General features: G+C 46.8%; 1 protein-coding gene across 9 annotated transcripts in view; it reads left to right on the top strand.

The window, feature by feature from the left end:
• Positions 1-25,031, top strand: part of WDR25 (WD repeat domain 25) — a 131,548-nt gene that overhangs the window by 1,913 nt on the left and 104,604 nt on the right. For 7 of the 9 annotated variants that reach the window (XM_045560584.1, XM_045560600.1, XM_045560590.1 and 4 more), the window contains one exon: positions 1,406-2,231. In XM_045560584.1, coding sequence (XP_045416540.1) covers positions 1,446-2,231 — 786 coding nt within the window. In that variant the 5' untranslated portion in view covers positions 1,406-1,445. The remainder of the gene's footprint in view (positions 1-1,405; positions 2,232-25,031) is intronic. The other 2 variants (XM_045560635.1, XM_045560620.1) reach the window with 1 other exon arrangement.

The following is a 25,031-nucleotide window of genomic DNA, read 5'->3' as shown; positions in this document are numbered from 1 at the left end:
TCTCGGAATTTGGTCCATTGCCTGAGCGTTCTGGGCTGTTCCAGCACGCCCTCTGCTGTCCTGGGCGTTCCTGGCATCCTTATTTTCCTCTTAATTGTGCTTGGGGCTAACAGCACAGAATTAAAATATTGAACTCCAGACCGAAGCACTTCTTTCTGGAGACTAGTTGATAACAATTTATTGTACATGGTGGTTTAGAATTTAAGGAAGAATTTTTTAAAAAGTAGAAATTCACTGTTGTGTGAATCTGTGTGTTTGGGGTGAAATGGGTGGATTTGGATCACAACCTCAGAATTGCTCCCAGTGCGTGTGGGTGGACTGACACCTCAGGACCTCAGCCTTGTGTTGGGGGTCTGTCTCTCCAACTGGCTTATGTGAAGATGGGCTATCAGAGAGAAGCTATCTGTTCCGGGCAGAGAGAAAAGAGGGAAGGGCTAGAACACAAGGGGAGAAGGAAGGGGGCTGGTGGCGTGCTTTTCTCGCCTGGTGGATCCTGGACATCTTTCCATTTCAGTGTTCTCAGACCTAACCTCATTCACATTAATGAATGTATGTCCTTCTTAGTTGTTGCTAATAAGCGATGCTGAAGGCCTTCTTTATACAGTTATCTTTATAGATTTATACATCTAGCAAAAAATGCTAGTATTTATGTAAGATAGAGTTCTACAGTAGGGTTGTTGGGGTAAAAATTATGTATTTAAACTTATAACACATACTGCCAAAATTGCTCTCCCAAAGATATCTTTAAAATCTTGTGTCTTTCTGTCCATAAATTGTCTCTCTAGGTCTACTTTTATGTCCTTCAAACAAAGTTTTAGTTTTCTTTGTGTAGGTCTTGTTTATTTTTTGCAGATTTATCCCCAGGTATACCATACTCTTGGTTTTAAAAATTACCATCTTTTTTTTTTTTTTTTTTTTGAGACAGAGTCTCACTTTGTTGCCCAGGCTAGAGTGAGTGCCGTGGCGTCAGCCTAGCTCACAGCAACCTCAAACTCCTGGGCTTAAGCAATCCTTCTGCCTCAGCCTCCCTAGTAGCTGGGACTACAGGCATGTGCCACCATGCCCGGCTAATTTTTTCTATATATATTTTTAGTTGTCCAGATAATTTATTTCTATTTTTAGTAGAGACGAGGTCTCACTCTTACTCAGGGTAGTCTCGAACTCCTGACCTCGAGCGATCCACCCGCCTCGGCCTCCCAGAGGGCTAGGATTACAGGCGTGAGCCACCGTGCCTGGCCAAAAATTACATCTTCTAATTGTGCCTGGTATATAGAAAAGCCTTTCTTTTTTGTGTTTATTCTTGTGGATCTTGAATTCTTAGTTTTCCTAGATGACATGTTTTCTTTTAACTACACAAATATTCTTCCATGCACATTTTCTGACTCTTAACTTTGTTTGGTCTTAGGTAGTTTGCTCTGGAAGGACAGCAAGAAACTGTGTCTTCAATGGCTTCGTTGGTGGCGTATGATGATTCAGACTCAGAAGCTGAGACTGAGCCTGCAGGAAGTTTTAATGATGCTGACCAGACGAAAGACACTTCTGGTGTGACCAAACCTCCTGGGCAGGACTTTTCATCTGGTGTACTGGATGTGACAAAAGATGGGGCACAGCCCACAAAACATGGCTCTTGTGAAGACTCAGGGGGCTGTTGTCTCCCACTGGCTCGGCTTGGGAGAATTAATCCGGAATCTTGCCCCAGCCAGAGGCTGCAGTGGCCCAGCAAGGAGCCTGAAGTCACCTTCCCCACCAGCAGGCCTTCTCATTCTTCTTTGTGGACCACCCATGCTCCAGCCAGCCACACGCCCCTGGCAGCTTCCCGCTTTAAGCAAGTAAAGCTCCCCTGGGGTTCCCCCAAGTCATCTTTCCATACTCCAAGCGAATCTGAAACCACAGATAAAAATGGCAACTCTTTTCAGAAGAAAAGGTGTGAGGACTGTGTTGTACCATATACCCCGAAAAGACTAAGACAGCTGCAAGCAGCAAGCACAGAAACAGCCAAGAGTAAAGACGTGGAGCCACAGGCTCCACCTGCAGCCCCTCTCCGTGTGGCCCCTGTAGCGTCTGATTTTATTCAGCCATATTTGAGCAGTCATTATAAAGAAACCACGGTCCCTACGAAAGTGCTTTTCTACCTGAGAGGCCACAGGGGCCCCGTAAACAGCCTTCAGTGGTGTCCAGTCCGTTCTAAGAGCCACATGCTTCTCTCAACTTCTATGGATAAAACCTTCAAGGTAAGACTTGAGAGGAAACTTCTGTTTCAGATGTTCAGTGAGGTAGAGGGGAGTTACAGGCTGAGCATGTCTTTTTGGAAACTTCTGTAATTCTCTTTGTTGCATTCAAGAGAGGTTGTCTGTTGTCAGCCCTGGGTCATGGGTCCCTCCTGCCCCATCCCTTTCCTGATGCTGCCTTGCCCAGGGCACCAGAGGACACTGGTTCTTATCCCTCTAGAGGACCCTGGGAGGACAGGTGACTAAGAGTGATCAGAGGGAGAAGAACAGCCTTGGGGAATGGGGGCATCCTCTGTGACCCTGTTGAGCATTGAGCAGTGCCAGTTCTGTGCCAGTTCTGAGCTGGATGTGGCGGGTTCAAAGGTAGATGGAGCCAGCCCCTGTGGCTTCAGGGTTTGTGCAGTGTGATAGGAGCTATGGACAAGTGGCTGTGGGGATGGCACCCCAGCAGATTACACAAGTGCAGTGTGTGTTCCAGCGAGAGGGGTACCAGCCCTGCCTGGGAGGGCTTGGTGAAGGCTTCCTGATGAGGGGAAGGTTTGCTTGGTGAAGGGGGCAGAAGGGTGTTCTCACTGTGTGTGCACTGGCTCCCAGCATGAGGGCTTGGAGAGCTGGATCTGGGCATGAGGGGCTGAGGACCCAGGGCCAGGGAAGCAAGCAGAGGCCACCAGATGAGGGAGGGCTGCCCGTGTCATGCTGGGGACTTCTGGTTTTACACCAGAACCTTTTTTTCATTGCGTTATTTATTTTTACAAGCCACTGCAGTAATAGCAATACAGTCCCCACGGTATACAGGTACCTAGTGTGACGGGGCATGTTGCACCCACCTGGGACCTGTCTCTAGCCCTTCTAGGCTGTACACTGTGTCCCTCCTCTCTCTCTCTCTCTCTCTCTCTCTGGCATGTGGCAAAGCACCTGATACGTATTGGGTGCCAAATAAATGCTAGCCGAACAAAAACCTCTTGGAAAGAAAATGGCTTTGAGGGTCTTGGCTTCAAATCCAGCTTTGCTGTCCTCCTTTGGGGTCTGGTGTCTCTTCTGTGAAAGGGCATAATCGCACCTATGTCGTGATTATGTGAGAAAATTGCTTAAACAACACCTTTCACAGAGCCAGGTACCCTGCAGGTGCTCAGTAAATGTTGGCTTCCTCCGCCTTGTTTGCTGAGAGTTCTGGAACCAACTTACCCAGGTCATTTTATTTGCAAGTTACATTTCAAGCTTTTTTTCCTAGGAGGCATTTTCTGAAGTGACAAAAGGAGGCTCCAAGTATAGTGAAGTCTTTGAAATGAGCTGAATCCGATGGGTGTCATTTTCAAGTGGCCAATTGTAGCCCTGCAGTAGCTTGTTGGTGTTCTTTTCTGGCAGGGCCAATGGAGTTATGTGGGGGATGTCATATTCTGTCTTCAGCCTGGGGTCCTGGAATTTTTCACTCAGGTCTTTGGTGTTTCTTCTGAGATGTTTGGGGCTGTGAAGTCTGCATGGAGGCCTCTGGCATTGTGCCGTGGATCAGAGCATGCTTGGATCGATCCCACGGTCCTGGGGTCCCCTGCTCTCCTTCCTGAGAGTCTGTGCTGCAGCGGGGGGGGGGGGGGAGCCAGCCGTTGGGAGTGGTTTCCGGTGGACTTGGTCTAGGCCTGCTCTTCTCTGGGCAGTGTCTGACTGGCCCTGGGGTCCGAGTGATGGTCCGTTATCCTCCCTGAGCTCACCTTCTTGTTGGGACTTCTTCCTGCCATGCTTTGGTGCTTGCCCTTCCGTCCCTCTAGGGTCCCCTCCCTTTACTTTCCTGCCTGTTAAATTCCTGCTGAACAAAGCCCATCTTGGAAAGTCTTTGTCTCTGAAAAGTCTCCCCACTGGACCATCTGTTGAGCACATGTTTAGCGGGTTCTAGCTTTGTGCAAGGCCCCATTTTGGGTGCTGAAGAAGTGTTGACCAAGACAAAGTCCTCACCCTTGCAGAGATGACATGTTGGCCTCCCTCCCTTGTCTCTCTTCGCATAGGTGATTGCAGCCTCGCCTCCAGAGGCAGTGCGGACAGGCTGACGTCAGAGTGAACAGGGGTGTCCGGAGCACCCAGTCTACACCCTGGCATGTGGCAGGGGTTTTGTGGAAGATAGCTGTGATTATGGGGCAGGCACCTCTCTGTGACCCTATAGGGAGGATGAGAGCAGTCTGGCAGGCGTTGGCAGCACAGGCTGGAGGAGGAGGTGGGTTGCTCTGGGCAGAGATGGGTGGAGCATCTTCTATTCAGTGCTGCCTTGTGGAGAGATGGGGGTAGCAGGTGGGTGTCCACCTGCCTGCCCGCATACCGAGTCTTGTCTCCTGATGGTGTGGGGTAAGCCTGGACTGGTGGGGACTGGTCTCTACCTGGCGTAGTGAAGTGCCCGTGGGCTCTGCTAACAGAGTGGAACAGCTTGGGCAGCTTGGGTCACTTCTACCTGGATTTCCTAAACAGAAGCATCCCCATGATAGTTTTTGAGCAGGCAGCGTCTGAGTGGAAGCATTGATTTCCGGCCTTGTGGAGCAGATGGATGTGCCAGGCATGGTGCCCTGGGGATGCAGGGAGAGATGCTCTGGCCTCCACGGAGGGGAAAGTGGGCAGCAAAACAACTGTGATGCCTTGTGACCAGAAGAGGGCGCAGTTGACCCAGCTTGAGATGGCAGCTCAGGCAGCTCAGGCCCAGGGACTGTCACAGGAAAGCCCTGCTCCTGGGCGATTCACTGAGACTGGGGTCCAGGTCTGTGGGACTGCCACAGGCGGGCTGGACACTGCTGCTGTGCCCACCTGTCTTGAGGAGCCAGTGTGTGCCATAGGTGGTGATGATGGCCCGGACCCCTTGGGCTGTCAGGCATCGTCAGTCCCTCAGGATGATGCCAGTGCTGACCATGGCTGCCAGGGCCAGTGTCTCCTGACCCTCTTATTACTGTGGCATCTTGAAAATCAGGGCTTTTATAAGCCATGGATGCAAACGGAGGGCCAGGGTCCTCTCTGCTTTGAGATATGTGACAGTTTTCAGTGATAGGGTTATTCACCAAGTTGGTTTTGGGCAAATTGACTTTGAGCAACTTTTCAGTGTGAAGAATGTGTGGTGGGGGCTGGAGAAGCTGGGATTGGAAGACAGATCAGGGACTGAATGGGGGGCCCAGCGGGGAGCTGGGGCTGGAAGTCCTGGCTTAGGCTGCAGGCGTGCTGGGCCCGCAGGTTGGAGCGTGGCCTGAGCAGGACAGGGTGTTCTTTTTCCTCCCTGGTGTCAGAGGCAGAGCATGTGGTAGGTCTTGGGAACCTTGTGATCTGGGGGAGGTGGGGTGTGGGTGCTGGGTCTGGAGTGAGGACAAGAGTCCAGCCAGCTGCAGCTCAGTCCCTGGTGGAGAGCAGATGGTGGGTGCAGCAGGCTAGAAGAGGTGGGGGCAACAGTGCACCCCCCACCTCTGTATTGCCTTGCGAGGGTGCCTTTCCCCTCCTCTGTTGGTTAAAGTCTGTTGGAGTGCCTTCTCGCCCCAGCTGGATCAGGAAGGAGGGAAGAGCTTGGGGGCTGAGGTCACAGGACCTGTTTGAATCCTTGATCTGCGGCCTGCTGGTTCTGTGATCTCTGGCCGGTTACTTCACTTCTCTGAGCCTCAATTTGTCTATCTGTAAAGTGGAGATAGTTACACATGCCTTGCTGGGTTTCCATGATAAATAAACGATATTGGATATGAATTACTTAGTGCAGTGCCTGGCACATAGTTGGCACTTAGTGTGTGCTCGAGTTCTTGCTCTCCCCAAGAATTTTCTCCCTTCCTTGACTTAGGGTGGTGTTTACCTGAGTAGCCATGGAACCATATCTGCTTCACCTTGCTAGTTTTTAAGCTTCCTGAGCATGGGTACCATTGCCAGACCCATTTTTATATTCTCTATAGCATCTGGTACATAATTGTTTGCATGTTAAGTGATCAATAAAGATGCAAACAAATTTTTTGGATTTTATCACAGGCCTTCCAGATAGGATTGTCTTTGGTGTGCATAAATCCTATTCGCCACTAGGGGGCACAGTAACACTACATATAAGCTGCTCATCCAGGCTTCTAGAATGTGGAAGAATCCTTGATTCAAGGTAACATTTACTGAAAAATGATTTCTTTTCTGATCAGGCGAAAAACAACACAGTCCAACTGATTAATCTGAAGAACGCGGAGTGCCAGTTCCTTCATCTCTTTAAAATGTAGCTTTGGAATTCATAAATTTCAATTGGGCACATTACAGTGGAAAAAGGCTTGTTTTAATATGTTCTAAATGTTCTGTGAGCTGTAAAATATGCTTATATTAGTTTTGAAAAATTTACAGCTAGAGAAATTAAGTAAAATAAAACAATGACTCATAATTCCGCACCGATGCTCTGTTTTCTTCCCTGCTGATCCCTTCCTGCCCTTGTCTGTGAGAGCGTGTTTTTTCATAGCTGTAATCCCAGCACGGATACCCTTCTATATGCTCTTTTCATTTCCCAGTGAACTCGTTTGGTTCAACATGTTTGAACACTCACTGCACGTAAAGGTAGACTTCAGACTTTGATGCCTTTTTTTTTGAAGGAAAAAGCACAAATGTGGCCTGCTTTAAGCAAACACAGCCAGCTTCCTTACCGTCTGCCCCATGTACAGAGCCCTCTGCCAGGCACCGACAGAGGTTCCCAAAGGTATAAGGCATGTTTCCTGCCTCCAGGGACCTGCTGTCTGTATATGAAAACCTGGAGTTCTAAAACACAGAAGGCTGTTAAAGTATGAATTAGGTATTGTTTATTTGGTTTACAAAGTGATTTGCTCTGGAAATTCTCTTGGTAACAAGCTTCCTTAAGACATGTCTTTTTTTTTTTTTTTTTTTTAAAAAAAACCTTTTTATTTTTGATCATGAATATAATAGATGTTTATTGTGAAACAAATGCAGAAAATATGAAGTATGAAGGAGAAATGGAAATCATCGGTAATCCCCAGCTCCAGGTCAGCACCTCGTTAGTGTGAAGCACCTTCCTGGTCTGGGCCACTGCATTCCTGTATGTTTATATACTTGGGCTTACTGCATAGTATGTGCAGTTTTCTTTTTCCTTTTCTCCAGGCAGGGTCTTGCTATATTGCTCAGGTTGGTTTTGAACTCTTGGCTGGAAGCAATCCTCTCGCCTTAGCCTCCCGAGTAGCTGGGATTACAGGCGTGAGCTGCTGTGCCTGGCTCACAGGTACAGTTTTGAATTCTCCCTTCTCCCCACCATCTTTTGTTATGTTTGTAAGGGGTAGTTTTCCACCTTATTAAAAACTTTTCTCAAAGATGTTTTTATGACTGTCTCAAATTCCAAACTTTGCTTTGTCATTTTCTATAATTTTCTGCTTTCATTGTTTAAATAATCAGTACTTCAGTGAACGTGGCTATACGTAAACATTGTCTTTTTTTCATGCCTTAATGCAGTTAAGATGGGCTTTGATTTACCCCCTGGCATTAGCTAAAGTCCTCGTATGTGGTGAGTGGAACCTGGATAGATTGGCAAACATTCAGTGCCATTGTTGTGTGAGAACTCCTGGGCTTCCATGCTGTATCTTCTGCTCGGTAGCTGTGTGACTTTGGGAAAATCACTTAGCCTCTCTGACCCCCCAGTTCCTCACTGATAAAATGGGGAAAATGGCCACTGATCAGAGCTTTAGCAGTGGGGATGAAATAAGAAGAGCCAGCACAGGGCCTGACACAAGGGAAGGGCAGAAAAAGCATGTTCCTGACTCCCCTGTACCTGTATTGATGAGTTGTCAAACGATTGTAGAAAAGACAAATCATCTAGAATCCTCTAACTTAATGTAACTCTTGTTTTTGTGAATCTTTTCATAGTCTGTCTCTGTACACACATATTTTTAAAGAAATTTAATCTCAGTGTTCCTGAGATAAATACTTTTAAAATTTAAACAGTTTTTGGGATTGTCTGTACCAAACTGTTCACATGCTTCCTTTTCATGCTCTGTACATTTGGAAGGTCTGTGTTGGAAGGCTGGATCCATGTCTATAAACTGATCATGTTTAAAACGTGACAGAAGAAACAGAATCGCACTGCTCTATGCCAGTTCACAGAGCTGCTCTGCATCTGGGCCTCTGGCAGTGCTGGGGGAAGTGACTTTACAGCTGAGAGGACTCAGAAGAGCAATTTGGGGCAGGGAAAATGTGCCCACCTTCCTCCAGCCAGGTGGTGCCAGGTTCAGCAGGCCCTCAGGCCCCTTCCCATGTGCATCTGAAGGAAAGGACTTTGTTCTGGAGGCCGATGACCCAGGTTGGGTCTCATTGTGCTGCTGGTCAGCTCTGGGACCTCTGACTGGCCTGTGACTCTGACCTCTGACCAGGAACACAGATGAGAAGATGGAGAGAGCTAACCATCATCTCTTTATAACGGGCCTGACAAGCCAGGGCTGTTCTTATGCCCATTTTACAGATGAGGAAGTTGAGGCACAGAGAGGTTAAGGGACTTGTCTATGGTCACACAGCTGGTAAGTGATAGAGGCAAGATAAGGGAAGCTCTCTGTCAGACTGCAGAGCCTGAGCAAAAAAAGCCAAAACACCCACCCTTCTCTCTGGCCTCTGAGAATAAAGTGTGGAAAAGTGTGTCCCCTTCACCTAAGTGGCGCCCAGGCTGCATCCCAACTTCAGAATCTTGTGGCTCTGTTAAGGGGCATAAGGAGAAGAGAAGATTTTCTTAGTGGTTTGGATTTGCATTTTTATGTATTACAGGATCCTGTTGATTTATCATTGTTAGCGAATCTGATTATGTTAGGGTATCTTAGCTGTGCTTTGTAGAAAGTGATATATTTCACTTTCAAAGACAAGGAATTTATGGATCCAAGTGCCACAGTGAGAGTTTATTCCAGTTTTGAAAGAATTATTCTTGATGGATTTTATGAAATGAGATTGAGAAATGATTTGATGTGTGGAGTGAGGAGTCGTGAAGCATTATGCAGATGATTGGCAATTTATTCTAAGCACGAAGCAAATCTATTGAAAAGAGAGGCACAGCTGGGAAGGAGGTTTGGGTTGGGGTCGTGGGCGTTTGGTTTTGGGGAGTGAATGATTAACAGTGCATCGAGGGTAATTAGGTGAAGGTGAGGAGAGAATGGGTGGTGCAAGTGTGTATGTGTGCATGTGTGCGTGTGCACAGAAATCATCTGGTTCCATCTTCATTTGACAGAGGCCCAGAGAGGGGAGGACACTTGCCCAAGGACACACAGCGTGGTATTTGGATGCTTCCCTCTCTGGACACCATGTTTGCTCTTATCTCTTACCATCTTCCAGGGAAAGTTCAGTGTTAACTGAATTATCCCAGGGATGGGAATGAGAGGGCTTTAGGCTGGCTGACAGCAGGGCTGCCAAGCCTCTAGGAAGAGCTGTGAGATTCTGAGCTGGAACCTTCTTTTCGTGGGAAGTGAAGTTTTTTGACACTTCTCTTCCCCCATGTGAAAGCCGCGACGTTTCTGAGGCCAACAAATGAGACACTTCTCAGTTCCAATTGCCTTACAGACTTGTGCTTTAGAGAAAAAACCTTGGGTTGAAGAGGAATAAGAAAAGGAAAGTGTGGCAGAACCCAAGCTGTGTTTTCTGCTCTTTCAAAACCATGTTCTGTTTAAGTTAAACAGTTCAGTGTACCAAGGGCAGGGCCAGTGAGTTCCAGATGCTGGCAGGAAGAAAACAGAGCCACGTGAAGGTGCAAACCCTGTCCTTGGGGAGCAAGCCTCATTCAGTCTCATCCTGTGTCATTAAGGGAAGAACAGAGCAATTTGGAAAAATGCTTTTAATGTAATTGAAAAATGCAAATTACAAAATTGGCACACTTAGGAGTTGAGACAGTCTAGTAAATTATTTCTTGCTGCTTTTAAAACTTGGACGCAGAAGACTTTTAAAGGTTCCTGCCTAATGCCTAGTGATGGCTGTGCCCTTTTTCTTTTTTAAAAAAGAGTTGTTTTAGATTTAATTAATTTTGTCATAAAAGTAGTAAAATTTTGGAAAAAGTGCAAGAAAATGACAGAAATTAAAAGATAAACTATAGACCCTCCACTCAAGCATAATGACTGTGAACATTTTGCAAGCAGCATTTCCTGCTATCTTTTTTCCCATGTGTATCAGCTAGTTTTCATCATACAATAGGTGCTTTGTTTTTGTAGCCCACATTAAAAATTACGTGATAGTTATTTCCCCCTCAAATTGCTAGTATTTTTTCTTCTTAAGAGAAGGGGTGAGTAATTACTGCAACCTTTTAAGCTTTTCTCCTAGCTTCTGCTGTTTCTAGTCAGGCATTTTCTTTTGTCTTTTCTTCCAGATGGACACAGCTCTCCTGCAGACCCATCACATATTGGGGGGAGTGGAGCAAGCCATAGGGACAGGAGTACAGGGGTGCAGTCAGAAGCTGTGTGTGAGGCCAAGGGTGTCAGCCAGGATCCCGGGGAGGCTGCCTGCACTCAGCCTCCCCTCGGGCAAGCTTCCTGAAGTTTTTTACTTGACAGAGGATAAAAGAGGTCCAATACTGTGATCCTGGCTGACGGGCAGGGAAGACCAGAGGGGCTTTAGAGACTTGGAACTAAAGTGGCCCCTAACTCTGCTTTGGTCTTCCCTGGCAAGAGTGAGGCACTGGGACCCCGCCCCTCCCGTGGAGTAGGGTCCATACAGAGATGAGTGGCAACCCTGGGGCTGTTGCTGGTCAGGGCCTTTGACTTTGGGGCTTCGATTGGTTGGATGTCCTGGATGTCCCTGGATTGAGCTTCTAAGTTTCCTATCTTTTCTCTCACATTTTCTTGGCCTTTCTGTTTTTATTTTTCTGGGAAATTTCTTCCACTTTATCTTTCAATCCTTTTTTTTGAATTTGTATTTCTGCTGCCATATACTTACACTTTTTTAGTGAAGTAGAACATATATTCAGAAAAGTGTTCTGTTCTATCATATTTTTACATTCCAAGAGCTGTTTCTTATTTTCTGAATGTTCCTTTTTTTAATACAGCATTTTTAAAAATTGTATATTTACAAGATCTTTTCTTAGCTCTCTGAGTTCTTTGAAAGTTCCTGTGTTTTCTGAAATGTTTCTGTCTCTTTCCAGCTCCTTTGGTCTTTTTTGTTTTGGTGTCTGTGTTCCATGTTAGAGGTTTTCTGTTGCTCATTCTGATTTGGGAGGGAAGCCCTAAAAAGCTGACCTGACCAGAAGCTCTGTGTGTGCGCATTTGTATATGTGTATTTGTGTGCCTGTGTGTGTGCACACGGGCTGCGGAAGCTTGTCCACAGGGAGCCTGCCGCAGGGATCCGAGGCTGGCATCATCACAGGGCCCTCACATGTGCATATCTGCATGTATTTCCTCTCAGCCTGGCCAGTTTCTCAGAGAGGAGTCTTTTGCTCCCCTGGGAGGCTCTTGGCCTGCTGCCAGCCTTCTGGTGTCTGACTGGGGACCAGGGTCCGGGTCTCAGTGTTCAGTGTGCAGATTTCCCGCTCTCCATGCTGCCCTCGGCTTGCCTGTCCTGCTTCCCGTCGTAGCCTTCCCGCAGCGGGCCTTTTCAGGGGCTCCGCAGTGCTCCACTGCTGGCACACAGCGTCATGTGTGCATAAAAGTGGCTGCATCTTCTCACCTTCCACAGTGGCAGAGTTCTTACTTTAAAAAAATGTCTGCTAATTGAATGGTATCTTGTTTGAGAACCAAATGAGTTCATTTATGTGCAGCTCTTTTAGAGCTGGGCCTGGCAAATAAGCATTTGTTGTCATAGTTCTTGTCCATTAATCTCCTGTAGTCTTAGTGTTTCTCTTATCCGGGCAATTTACATACTAATAATATTGACCCTTCATCATATTCCATCCTCCTGCCCCCTGGTGTGTTGTTTGACTTTGAATTTTGGTATTTTGTTATTTTTTTTTTTTTAACAGAGAAAACCTAACATTTTTTGTAGTCAAGCCTATAGAGTTTTCCCTTTGTAACTGTCTGGTAGCTCTACAGCCTGGTGTGTCCCCCCCACCCTGAGATCTGATAAAGAGTCACCTATATTTGACCTTCATCTAGCAGTGATTAGCTTGAGCCAGTTTCAATTCTCGTCAGTGAGTCCGCGGCAGGCCACGCGCCACCGTGATGAATGTGTGCGTGGTGCCAGGGATCGATCCGCATGTTAAGGAGAAGCCCGCGGTCCCAGCAGCCTGCTTCGTGACGCTGCCCCGCACTGACGCTGGCTACTAATGACTTCAAATGACCTTCTTCCTGTCCGGCTTATTCTGCAGGGCATGGGTACACCACAGCTTCCCAAACCCTTCATCAAAAAAGAAAGGTTGTTTTTGACCATAAAAGAAACACAATATGAAAAAAACAGAAAGGTAACAGGAAGGAAAAAATTGCCCATCATCTCTCCACGCAGAGGCAATGATTATAGACTTTCTGGTATATTTTCATCCAGTCCGGGGGAAAAAAAAAAAAAGACTCAACATAGTTGAGCTCCAACTATACATCTAATTTTAAATCTTTCTTTTCCCTCCACATATTGCAGCAGCAGTTTTTTAATGCTATAATTTATTGCAGTGGTTTTCAGTGTGGTCTGCAAACCCCTGGGGGTCCTCGAGACCCTTTCAGAAGGTCAAAACTATTTTCATAATAACACCTAGAAGTTATTTGCCTTTTTCACTCTCATTCTCTCCTGAGTGTACGTGCAGTTTTCCAGAGGCTATAGGACGTGTGCTGTTGCAGCAGATTAAATACAGAAGCAGCTATGAGAACCCAGCTGTCTCGCATTAAGCCAGACATTAACGAGATCTGCAAAAATATAAACAATGCCTTCTCACTAATTGTTTTTTGTCTTGGAAAATATAGTTATTTTTATAAAAAATATGTTATCTCTGTTAACATGTGGTGGGTTTATTATTGTTACGTTGACATAAATTAATAAATATTTAACAATATATTCAGGTTTCATTTCTCATGTGCTAAGTATTGTTAGCCATAACCCACGTAAACAACAGCTCTTTGAGGTTCTTGATCATCTTAGACAAGGTAAAGGGGACCAAAACGTCTGAGAAACACTGTTATTTACATCTGCAATTCCATTTGGGGGGGATCTAACTAATGCATTGGTAAATGGCATCACAGGAGACTTGTCCCACTCTGGGACAAGTGAGTAGGTTCTGCTCCAGCTGTGTCCCTGCTTTCTTCTGCTTGGTTAGATCTGCAAACTGTGTGACAAAAACGTGATCCCGGGGTGGGGGGGGGAGGGTCCAAGCCTCCATCCGCCCCCTGCCCTTCTTTCTACCTTTTGTGAAGATAGTTTTAGCAGCATTACAAAAATAAGGGAAAAAAATTTCCCAACTCCAACATACAGTAAAATTATGATGCTCCCTTTACCACCCTCCATTAGTTTTTGGTGCATACGGGCTTGTGTTTTTCACAGAGCCCGCATGCAGTTCTGCAGCCGGCTTTTCCCACTTAACATTCTCTCCCAGCCCTCCCCATGCTGCGCCACCACCAGCCGCCTCTGCGTCTTTGGAGGGCCGTCAATTTTCACTGGTTCCATGACGCTCTATCGAGTTGATTAACTGTAATTTACTTAGCCGCCCTCGGACACTTAGGTGGTTTCTAATTTTTGCTATTATAGATAATGCTGAAGTGGTTATCTTCATGCATGAAACCCTTTTCTGTTGGATTATTTCTTTCAGATTGATTCCCAGAAGTGGGCCTACTGGGTCGAAGGGTTGTACATTTTCATGGGTCCAGATAACGTCTGCTGTCAGATTGCCTTCCAAAAGGATTAGACCAATTTGCACTGCCACCGCAAAGCCTGCGTAATAACCAACTATTTTGCTTAACTATCATGCCTAGAATTTTCTCTTGGAGCCCCGAAGGGCAAAGGCCCTTATCTAAGTGAGTGTGATCTATAATTATTTAGACTAACACCAAAATTGCTTTCAGAACATTTTTAACCTGCTGAGTTTAGAATTCTAATTCGCATACATGCTAGCATTAAAAGTTTCACAAGTAGCAATTTCTCTCCTTACTCACAGTGTGTTTACACAGCCACGACAACTGTGGGGAAAACGAAAGAGCTTTTATAAACAGAAGTGGTCTCTTTCTAAACTAGTTGAAGTGTTATTTTGAAAGGTACAAAAACACAAATTAAAACAGATTTTCATTGTAACCTTTGGTTAGAAAAGTTGTTTGTTTTGGTCCTGGCCTCTTTTCATGTTCTTTTGCTCTCATTCAAGTGTGTTCTGAAATGTACTGGTTTCTTGGAGTCTTGCTGTGTTGCTGTTAGCACGGGGGTAGGGAGGGGATGGTGGCTGTCATCAGGTGCAGTGAGGCTGCCACTGGAAGGGGAATGGGATGTATTCTGGTTTGCTCCAAGGGTAGAAGTGGGACACATGGTGGACGGCGTGGGGAAAGAGGTCAGCACATTGTGAGGAAGAACTTTCCTATGCTTAGAACTGTTCACCTTGGGGAGCAGGCTGATTGGAAAGGGAGTGAGGGCCCTGCCTGGAGGGGTTTATGAGACGTTGCCTGCTGCGCTACCGGGCTCCTGCGTGGAGGGGTTTAGTGCAGCCTGGAGTCTGAGTTGCCAGTGGGCTGGGAAGTAGATGTAGGCATTGGCTGGGGACCCAGGCAGTGGCTCAGAGGCTGTTCCTGGCATGGTGGTGCCCCTGGTCGGGGCCAAAATGGTGGCCGTGAGCTGCTCTGGAGAGAGCTCTGAGCTTGGGTCTGAAGTGCAGAGCCCGGGGCCCTTGCTTGAGCCCAGCACAGTGTTCTGCATGCTGTGTGTATTCAAAGAAGAGTCAGGCACATCTCTTCCTAATTTCTCTGTGCTTTAGCATGCTCATCTGTGAAATAATTACCTCACAGGGCTGTAAGGATCACATGAGGTTAGATGTGTGAAACTGCTTTGTAAACTATAAAGCTCTTACAAATGGAAGGTATTATCAAGGACTCCAAGTCAGGGTTTATTCTGTAATTGCCTCCTAAGCTGCGTTCCTAAGCGTGTGAGGCTTGCAATCCAATTTGCCTCCAGTTGCCCTGATGCGTTGATCAAATAATCTGGTGTGCACCCATTGACTCCAGCAGGCTTCTCTAGGTGTGGCTTCCTATTTTCCAGCTCAGCAGCGTGACATGGGCTAGTGCTGGTTGAGGTGGTGGCTTTGGGGGCGGCTCAGCTGGTGAGCCTCTGGCAGTCTCCATCAGCCAGGCTCCTGGACTTGCTGCTGTATGGCCCATGAGGCCCTCAGGCCTTGCTTGATGCTGTCTGCTGTGAGCAGAGAGGGGCCTTGACAGCAGTGTCAGAGGCCTGGTTTTTCCACTTCTTCCTTCATTTGGTCATCCATCTGTCTGTCCAGGCACTGATTAAATTCTGGCTCTGTACAAGGCCCCGGGCTCAGAGGGGACCAGACCCACCCTGCTGGCAGGAAGGCTAATGAGAGACAGACATCAAAGCAGACTCTAGGGAGACAATGTAACAGGCCCTCCAGGGCCACCTGTGTGGGGGTTGGGAATGCAGAAGGGGCATTTGAACTCACCCCTTTCTGCCCCTGCATTCTGGGATTGCTCTAGTCACCTCCCTGTGTCGGGGCTCCAAAGGGCATCAAGGGACTGTGGCAAGGCCCTTACTCTTTTTTCATCTTAGTGAGCTCATCTGTAGAACAGCAAGAGCTCTAGTATGCATTCCAGGACGGCAAGGAATTTGCTTTTTTCCCTTTCTGTATCTCCAGATCCTGGAAGTGAGCCGGGCACATAGTAGGTGTTGAAAAGACACTGTGAATGCATTAATAACACCTGCGCAGTCTGCTTTGCTCTCTGCGGGCCTCCCTGCAGTCAGGGATGTGGAAAATCTCGAGGCGGTCTGAGCAGCACTCCCCGACTCCATCCCTGGCTCCAGTCTATGCAGGAAGCATCCCTGAGGGAGGGCAATTTGTTACATGTGGCCGCGTTTGTGAGAGGGCTTTGGAAACTGTGTGCTGGGAGCTAAATCAAAGTGATGATTGTTCCACATCTGTTGAAATGTTTGTGTTTATGCTCCTAGGTAATAGTCTTGGGCTGATGCTTACAGCTTGTGCGTTTGTTTATTTATTATTTATTTATAAAACATAAATCCAGAAAGGATTTGAGGAAGCTTATAAGAAGAGATACAAACACAGTAAAGCTGTTAAAACAAAACACACCATGAAAAGCCACCCCAAATGGAGAAGGAAGCGCGTGAATGAAGCGCAGAGCTGACCACTGTCACCCGGCTGTCGCTTTTGTCTCATGCTGTATGCTCTCGCAGCCCAGGCGGGCCACACAGGGTTGCCCAATTCTTGATGCCCGACAGAAGCCAACGGTAGTGGCCTCACATGGGGACGTGGGCTAGCAGGACAGTGATACTCAGAGGAAAGGCCATTTGTTTGTTCTGGGGCTGTGTCCTGGCTGTCTCGTGAGGACATGAAAGTCAGAGAAGAGGCGAGGGAGACATGCACGTAGGAGTCAGCCTGCCAGGCTGTTCTTCTTTTTTCTGTGCCTCAGTTTCTCTCCTGCCAAAAGGCTGTGATAATACTTACCTCACAGAACTGTTGTGAGGATAAATGTGGTGGTGTTTGGCCAGGGACCTGGCCCTTGGAAAGTGCTTTTGTTGTTCATCTGACCTGTATGGGCTGTGATTCTCGTGGTGAATGTTGTACTGGGCAAATGCTCAAGTCCTTCATTCAGGCCCCCAAGTTGTGAGGAGGGGCTGCTGAAAGGGTGACAGGATGGGGTCTCCCCAAATGCCCTCAGCTCTGTCCACAGTGATGTTGTTGAGTGTAGCCTGTTCATTATTGCTTAAAAACACTTAAGGAGTTCAAGGCAAAAGGAACATACTTTTTAATTATTTCCCTGCTTGTCTCCAGCAATGCTGTTGTCAAGGAAACCAAAACCTTTGAAAAGCTTTTCAGCTTCCCGGTTGGGAGAGGCTACTTGTACAGTGCTTATATTGTCGGTGGAAATGGACCTGTCATTCTGTAACAAAATCTGTTTCTTTTGAAAGGGCTTGCTTCCTTTACTTCTTACAAATAGAATCTTTTTAACCTTTTAACAGAAGATGGAAGGTTTTTATTGGTATTTTCTCTTTTAAAAGAATTGCCTGCATTATTGACTCATAGTATTTCATTCATTCAACATCTGTTGTGAGACTTGGGTGCGAGGGATGGGAGTGGGCTACAGAAATGAATCTGATATCACAGCCCTCCTTGCAAGGCCCCCGGCTCATTGGGAAGAAGACGCAGGTGGACAGATCATTACAGTGAAGCATTGTGACTGCTCTGAAGTGTGGAGGACAGGATACTCTGGGACATAAAGAACAGCCTGGGGAGGGGCAGTGTCAGTGAGAGTCACAGAGGGGTCCTAGAGGATGGGTCGACATTGCATTGCTGCAAAGTGACGGAAGAGCCTTCCAGGCAGAGGGCACAGACTATGCAAAGGCATGGAGGTGTAGCAAACTGCAAGGCAGCTAGGTGAGGCTAGGGGGTCCGACACAGACATCATGGGGAGCGAGACAGGCTGGAGAGGACTTGTGAGGCAGGAGATCAGGAGTGGGGAGTGCGAAGAGGTTGTAACACTTGCTTTACAAGGTGAGTTCTAGTTCCGTTGGACAGAGCCCATTGCACCCTGACGCGTGGAGGCACATCCCTCCTGTGCTCTAGCTTCAGAGGGAAGGGACGCTGCTAACATGCTTGGAAGTTTAATGATCCACTTTTTCTGCAGGAGTACAGCTTTTACTGTAATGTTTCAGCCAGCATTCCAGTAAAACTTTATGATAGTTAAGCCCCATCAAGGACGTTGGTTTTATATGAAAAAGATAAACCATTGTTAGAAAAATAGGAGTCTTACTTTTAAACATTCCTCGTTATTTTTCCATAAAACTTTAAAAAATAATTTTAGATTTATAGAAGAGTTGCAAAAATAATAGACTTCCTGTATACCTTTCACTCAGCTAATGTTAACATCTTACATAACTCTGGTGCATTTATCAAACTAAGAAATTAACATCAGTGTAACTCTGATGTTAACTAAACTATGGACTTTAAGTGGATTTCACCAGTTTTTCCATTAATGTCCTTTTATTGTTTCAGGATCCAATCCTGGATACCATGTTGCATTTAGAGACCTCTTGTTATTTAACAAATAATTTGTTTTCTTGGCGGGGGGTGTGGTGGAGGGTTAGGAACGGACTGGAGCTTGTCCTTGCCACTTACTCAGAGTTCCCTATTCCAAGCCAACCCCCGACGTGGCCCCTGGCTGATGTCCCATATCAGGGGACCAGGGCTTTGATGTTGCAGCCAAGCTCAGACTGGACATCTTTTGGTTTTCAAGATCAGTTTCCTTGTTAAATCATGAACAAGACAAGCAGAAGGTTTGCACCTTAATGAGGCTTAAAGAGAGCTCACTTGTAAAGTGCCAATAGTGCCCTGTCCTGTAGCTATTTAGTGATAAGTTTCTCATTTCTTTTCTTTTCTTTTTTTTTCCTTTTCCTTTTTTCCTTCTGGATTTAACCAAGCCAGCCTTTTGGGCTAATGTTGACATGAAGGAGAGTTTGGGTTTAGACTGCTCACCACATTGACGTTTTTACACAGCCTTCCTGTGGTTTATCGGATAATTGAGTGTGTCTTGAGGCAGAAACTGAGAGTTAAAATGTGATGCATTTAACGAGTGAACCTAGAGTGTTCTTTGCGTGCAGATGGATGCACATTTGCAGGTGATTTTCCCAACAAAAGTCCCTGCTTAGGATGTTTCCTCCCTTCCTTGCCCCACCCCCATTCTTTTTCTTAGGTCTTTTTCTTTTTTCCTTTTTCTTTTTTTTGAGACCGAGTCTCGCTCTGTCACCAGGGCTAGAGTGTCATCATAGCTCACTGCAAACTCCAACTCCTGAGCTCAAGGGAACCTCAGGTCCTTTTCTTTACTTTTTATCCTCTGCTTCCTCTGGCCTTCCGCCTTGTCCTGTCTCTGCTCGCCTTTTCTCCTTCCCGGCTACCTCCCCCCATCTCCTCCCCCTTCATTTTCAATTCCCTTCCATTGCGTTCCTGCAACAGGCCAGTGAAGCTGTTGCCATGGAAACAGAAGCCCAGCAGAAGCTCTGCTCTGCTTTCCGGATGCTTCTAACGATGATGACGCAGATAATGTTGACTTCTAGAATCAGCTAAGCCCTAGCCTGTGGCCTCTGGAGTCCTTTCATTTTCCAAAGGCCAAATTGATGCCACACCTCATAATTCTGTTTAGTCGGTGGTCATTTTTTATTTCAAAATTGAAACTTCAAAATTTGAGTAATCCACTTCCCTGTTGCTCCAGATTGGTTCCAGCTGTGTGAGACAGACTCACCTGAACTTACTTATATTAACTGAGGGAAAATAGCAGATGAATGGAAGGGTGTGGCAGGTTCAGGAGTAACTTAAGTTACCCGTCGGGGAGGGTTACACACACTTGTTGAATTACTGGGATGAATGAATGATTGCTTTTAAAGGATACTGGGGGAAACAAAAGTACAGTCGGACCTTAGAAAATCTTCAGATACTTAGTTTGATTCAACAAATGTTCTGTCAGGGCTGGCCATTTCCAAGACATGGGGTTAGGTGCTGCGGGGTACCAGGACCATGAAAAGCACAGTTCCTTCTCTCAAGGAGTCTGTCCTTGAGTAACAGAGCTGAGGGGTGTGTGTGTGTGTCCATGTCCTTTACCGCAGTAACATTCCTTGATATTTGTCATAGTAATCCAATGAGTCCAGCAGTTGTCACTCCCTCAGAACAACCCGCATGCCTGCACATTAACTAGGCTTTGTGGTCTCCTCGGAGGGTTATTGACTCCTGGTCCTCAGTGGAGCTGGTTTATAGTGGTGGCAGCCTTGCTCCTTTCTGGGTCTGATGTAGGCCCAGCTTGTTGGCATTAGCTAGGATTTGGAGTTTTGCCATTCAGCCAGCACCAGCTAATAGCCCAGCAGGGAAGAGTTAGTTCATGGATTATATTTAAGTTAGTACTTATTCCCAAAGGTAACTTTGTTTAATAAAAACCTTAAGCCCTTATTACTGTGCTTCTGGGTAGCTTGGCTCCAGGGTGTAAAAACAAGACTTATAAAATTCAAACATTATTTGTGCAAATGCAAAACATTTTCATTAATAGAGGGTGTGATAAAAAGCAAAAGGCACTTTCCGTCTGTGCCTAAATGGTCTTTCTGCACTTGGGTCTTTTTATTTTCATAATCACTTCAAGCTTATTTAAATATCACCCTTTCAGTAGTGAATTTTAAAGGGAGGAAGCTTTGGTGTGTGAATAACTGTATAGCTACCCACAGTATTTCTAGCCAGTTGCTATGACTTAAGTTGATAATGGAGCCCACACAGCAGTCACTAATGGATGATAATCTGGGAGTGTTTCTGTTATTGTTTTTATTTTAGAAGAAAGGTTGGAAATTAGCATAGTAAATCTCTGTGGGATCTTTGCAAATAAAAGAATGTTCACGTTAAAAACAACTTTCAGGAAAGATGTATGGTAATGAATAAAACATCAGTGAGTGAAAATAAGCGTGTTTAATTATTCAAGTAGAAGTAGTAATTTAAACTAATTATTGCTTGTGGATTTCATAATTCAGTTTTTGTCTCGCAATAATATTTCCTCTGGGCCTCCGGGGTGCGTCGACGGCTGCTCATGGTTCCTGGGGCAGGCGAGGCCCCCCCTGCCCAGGCTGCAGCCTCTGCTCCACTGAGCCAGTGCCACCAGATCCCTGCTTCCTCCCAGGCCTCCTCTGTCAGTATTGATCCCCCTTGCACGGACTAATTAAGCACTTCCTTGTTTATCACCTTCTTCTCTGGTTAATTCTGGAGTCTCAGACCAGTTGTGTCCATTGAGGTCTAAGTGTCATGGGGTCCGGGCCCCTCCCTCTCCCATAGGGTCTGAGGCTTCCTAGGCAGGCGTGCCTCTGCGCAAGTCCCCACGGGCAAGTCCTTGCCCTTCAGGCTGCCGCAACTTGGATTTCCTCCGGGACCCGCCCCCACCCCGCATTGATTATTTCTTCCTCCCTGCAGCTTTGTACCAGCAGGTTCTTGTGGTCCTTTTTTATGGATTTGTTTAAATTTTTCTTTTTGGGGGGCTTCTTCTTACTTTGTTTCTGATTCGAAAGGAAAAACACGTTCATACAGAGGAATGGAAAAGTACTGGAGAGTCTAAGAGGCAGGGAGAGGATGATTAATCACCTGGAACTCCCACCCAGGGAGCTACTCTGGGCACCTGGCCTCTCTCCTCAGAGGGGCTCTCTGCTGTTAGTAGTGCGCTGTGTTCTGTATGCAGGCACTTGTCATTTCCTCTGTGGAACACGAGGGCTTAGATGTCATTCTTAGCATGGACTCCTGGGGGGGGGCTCAGCCTCATTCTCCTTGGTGCACCTCCTGGGGTGTAGCATTCGGAGGTGCTGATGAAGGAGTAAGTGCTGAAAGGTATTTTTGCTCAATCTTGTGAAGCTTTTAAAACCCACTTATTACTGCTAGTCCCGTGAATGCCCATAATGGCATGGGAGGTTTTCTGAACCTCTCTTTATTGCACAAATGCTCCTGGAACAGATCCTGACAATTCAGGTAAATTATTATTCTACCCCTCAGACGGTAAGGGAAAGATTTCTATTTGTAACTTCTTCCCAGGTGCCCTCTGTCAAAAGGTAGTGACATCTGCCCTCCTGACATGTGACAGCCATTATTACCTCAGTATAATCACCATTCCGACTCACACCCAAAAGTTTCCCATCCACCACGTTGAAAGGACAACTTTTATTTAAGACACTTTCCCCTGTTTCCTTTGTTATTACTTTCTCCTAAAAAACAACCTCCTGACTTCATGGGTATGATCTGGGCAACAGAGTGATTCATTTCTTTGTGAGGTTATTGTCGCTGACAGGGACAAGACAGGTGGGACACGGGGGACGGAGGGAACGGTGAACCAGCAGCCAGGGGCCCACGTGTGGTTCTGCCATTTACCAGCTGAGACCCTGGGGAAGTCAGGCAATCTCTGGGCGTTGGTTTCTTCTGGAAAACACTGAGGCTGCACTGTGATCTCTGAGGCCCTTTTAAGCCGAGCGGTTTTGTGATCTCCAGACTAACTGAAGCTAGGGAAGTAAGGAGAGGATTACAGGTGTCCCCCGAACTCTTCCTGCAGAGTAGTTGAAATGAGCATTCATGATTCTGAATCGGTTTTCTTTCCGTGTAAGCTCAGAGAAAGTCATTAAGTAAGCAGAGAAGAAGTTACTAACACCTTGTGACCACCGAGGAGCAGAGCCACAGGCATAAAATAAAATGGCACAGGGATCAGAGCCACGCAGTCAGCCAGCATGCTGGGAGACCTGCTAGGAGGGCCCCATCTTGAAGGGCTCGTCCCTCTCTGAGGAGTTGACAGCTGAGTTTTGTTACATTTTTGGCTCTGTCTTGCCCACCTCAGGGCTCCCCTATCACAAGTGTCCAGTAAATGGTTGTTGGGGTGAATTAAAATTTCTCTTGTAGATGGTATCTGATCCTCCCTATCAAGTAAGCCCCCTTGGGGGGAAGAAGCCATTTTTCTTAATTTTTTAAAAACTCTTTTTAAGAACAGAAATACATGAATTTGGTATAAATTTAAAAGAGATGCAAGGATATACAGAGAAAAATGGGTCTCTCTTCCACCTCACCCCTGTGTCACCAGCTCGAAGTTCCCTGCCCTGGGGAGCCTAGAGAGGCCACATCTCTGAATCCTAGGGAGTACCCGGCCCTGCTGCAGAAAGCAAAGCTGGCCTGGGCTGCATTGAAATAGAGTGACTGGTTGCCTTTCCAACCAAAGCATGTGTGCTCAAATGCTGGCACAGTGAATTGTAGGCAAAAGTCTTCGGAATTATTGGGATCATTGGGATCCCTGGGGAGGAGCTGGACAGACATATGTTGGAGCCATGGCTCTTTCTACCCTAGTCTTGGGGAAGGCCCTCAGCCTTTCCCCCTGTTTCTTGTGCAGTGGAGCTGGTGCCACTCAGCCTATAGGGCTGGTGTGCATGGTCAGCAAGATGGCAGCCCTGAGTGATGCCCGGATCTCGGCACAGGCACAGCAACTCCTGATTCCTCTCCTGTGCTTCAAATTGAAGATGGAAAATGAATATGTATCATTTTGCAATAATAATGTAAAATCAATGTGGAGGTGTGATTCCATTAATAGATTGCTGATGAACTCAACTTTTTAGGAGCTCGTTTGTTGCCCAGAGAGAAGCTGGTGGAATGAGGTGGAATTAGAATGGCATGCCCACTCTTCTAATTGAAACGCAAGGAAAGTGCTTGGCCCTCAGACTTCCATCCAGATGATTGCAGCAATCAATATTCCAGTTTGCTTGGCTGGCAGCTTCCAGGGAATAAGAAAGTATGATGGACCTAGAGAAGTACTGCCAAACACAGCATTAAGTTAATTCCCGTTTGCCTGGTTTCTGGCTTGCCTGATGAAGTGCCTTGAGTAGAATGAGGCCACGTTGGTGCAGACTGTACTGTGGACTATGTCCGGTATCACAAGAACTAGAGGTGGCTGGCTTCCTGAGATGCCCTTTTGGTAGTGATAAAAACTCCCATTTCCTGAGGTCCTACCCATGTGCCTAGTGAGGTGCTGGGCATCTTACACACATGGTCTATTCTCCTGAAGCCTCTGATATGCCAATGGCATGAAGATCTGGGGGCTCAGAGGGCCTAGAGACATGGTGCTATAAGGTGGCAGAGCTGGGGCTAGACTCCAGGGCTATTTGCTTCCAAAGCCTGTGTTCTTTGCACCCTCCCATGCTGCCCTGAAGGAGTAATTCAGATGTTTTGAACCTGGGTTCTCATTTTCCTGGAGAATCAGCATTATTCACAGAAGTGAGGGCCTGGTACACAAAAGCTGAGTTTGCCACTGACAGCATCATTTCTCTCATTTTCACCTTGACTTTGCCTCCATGGGAAGCAGAGTGCCCACCCCTCTGGTGTTCTTGCCTGGGAAACAGGGGCTCCTACATGCAGGGGCTGAGGCAGCAGGTCTGCAAGGCTCTTTGGGGAACTGCAAACACATCCTTATCTCTTTAGTATTTCCTCCGAGGAACAGGGTCCCCTGGGGGCTCACTGTATGTGTAAGTGTTCTGGTCCACATTAGTCTGCTGACCTAGCCCCATTTTCCCTAGGACCAAGATCTTGACTCTGAAAAGCCAAGGATCTACCCATCCCTCTTCCTGCCTGCATGTTCTCTCTCCTGTTGCAGAGGGGCATCTACCCACTGCCCTGCAGTTAGGGACTCTGCTGGGACCATCCCTCCAGTGAGTGATATGGTCATTCCTACTTTGTTCCATTGTCTGAACTTGGCCCTGGTGTGCCTGGGCCCCTATGCTTAACCCTCCTGACTTGTGTCCCCACACTGATCCGGTTTTTTCTGGGCCAGGATCTGTCTGTCCTCTTGCCACCACTTCAGATGCTGCTTCCTGCCTTACCCCACCCAATTCTCAGGACTCAGCTTTTTATTTGTGAAAGGTGGCAGCTGTCAGCTAAACCAGGAGCCTAAGTCTTGGGCAAAGCTTGAACATGGATGCTTAGCTCAGGGCCCTGGGAATTCCCCTCTGCCCCATGTTATAAAGGTTCTGGGGCCCAGGATGGAGTGGAGTGGAGAAGGTGGGGAGGGAGGCCAGGCCCCCTGGACGGTCAGTAACTCTGTTATTTGTACATCTTTGCTGTCATCTTGTTTTAAACCTCACCATACTTTTGTTTTCATTTGGGAAAGAATGGATAACTTTGCTCTGGGAGCCCCCTGCATGGAAGTCTACACTAATTGGGGAACGGGCAAAAGGGTGGGAGCAGGGTTGGTCCCT

This window comes from Lemur catta, chromosome 1 (assembly GCF_020740605.2).
Source record: "Lemur catta isolate mLemCat1 chromosome 1, mLemCat1.pri, whole genome shotgun sequence".
NCBI classification, from domain to species: Eukaryota; Metazoa; Chordata; class Mammalia; order Primates; family Lemuridae; genus Lemur; species Lemur catta.
The sequence above is the reverse complement of the archived record's forward strand: the minus strand, read 5'-3'. Positions and strand labels throughout refer to the sequence as shown.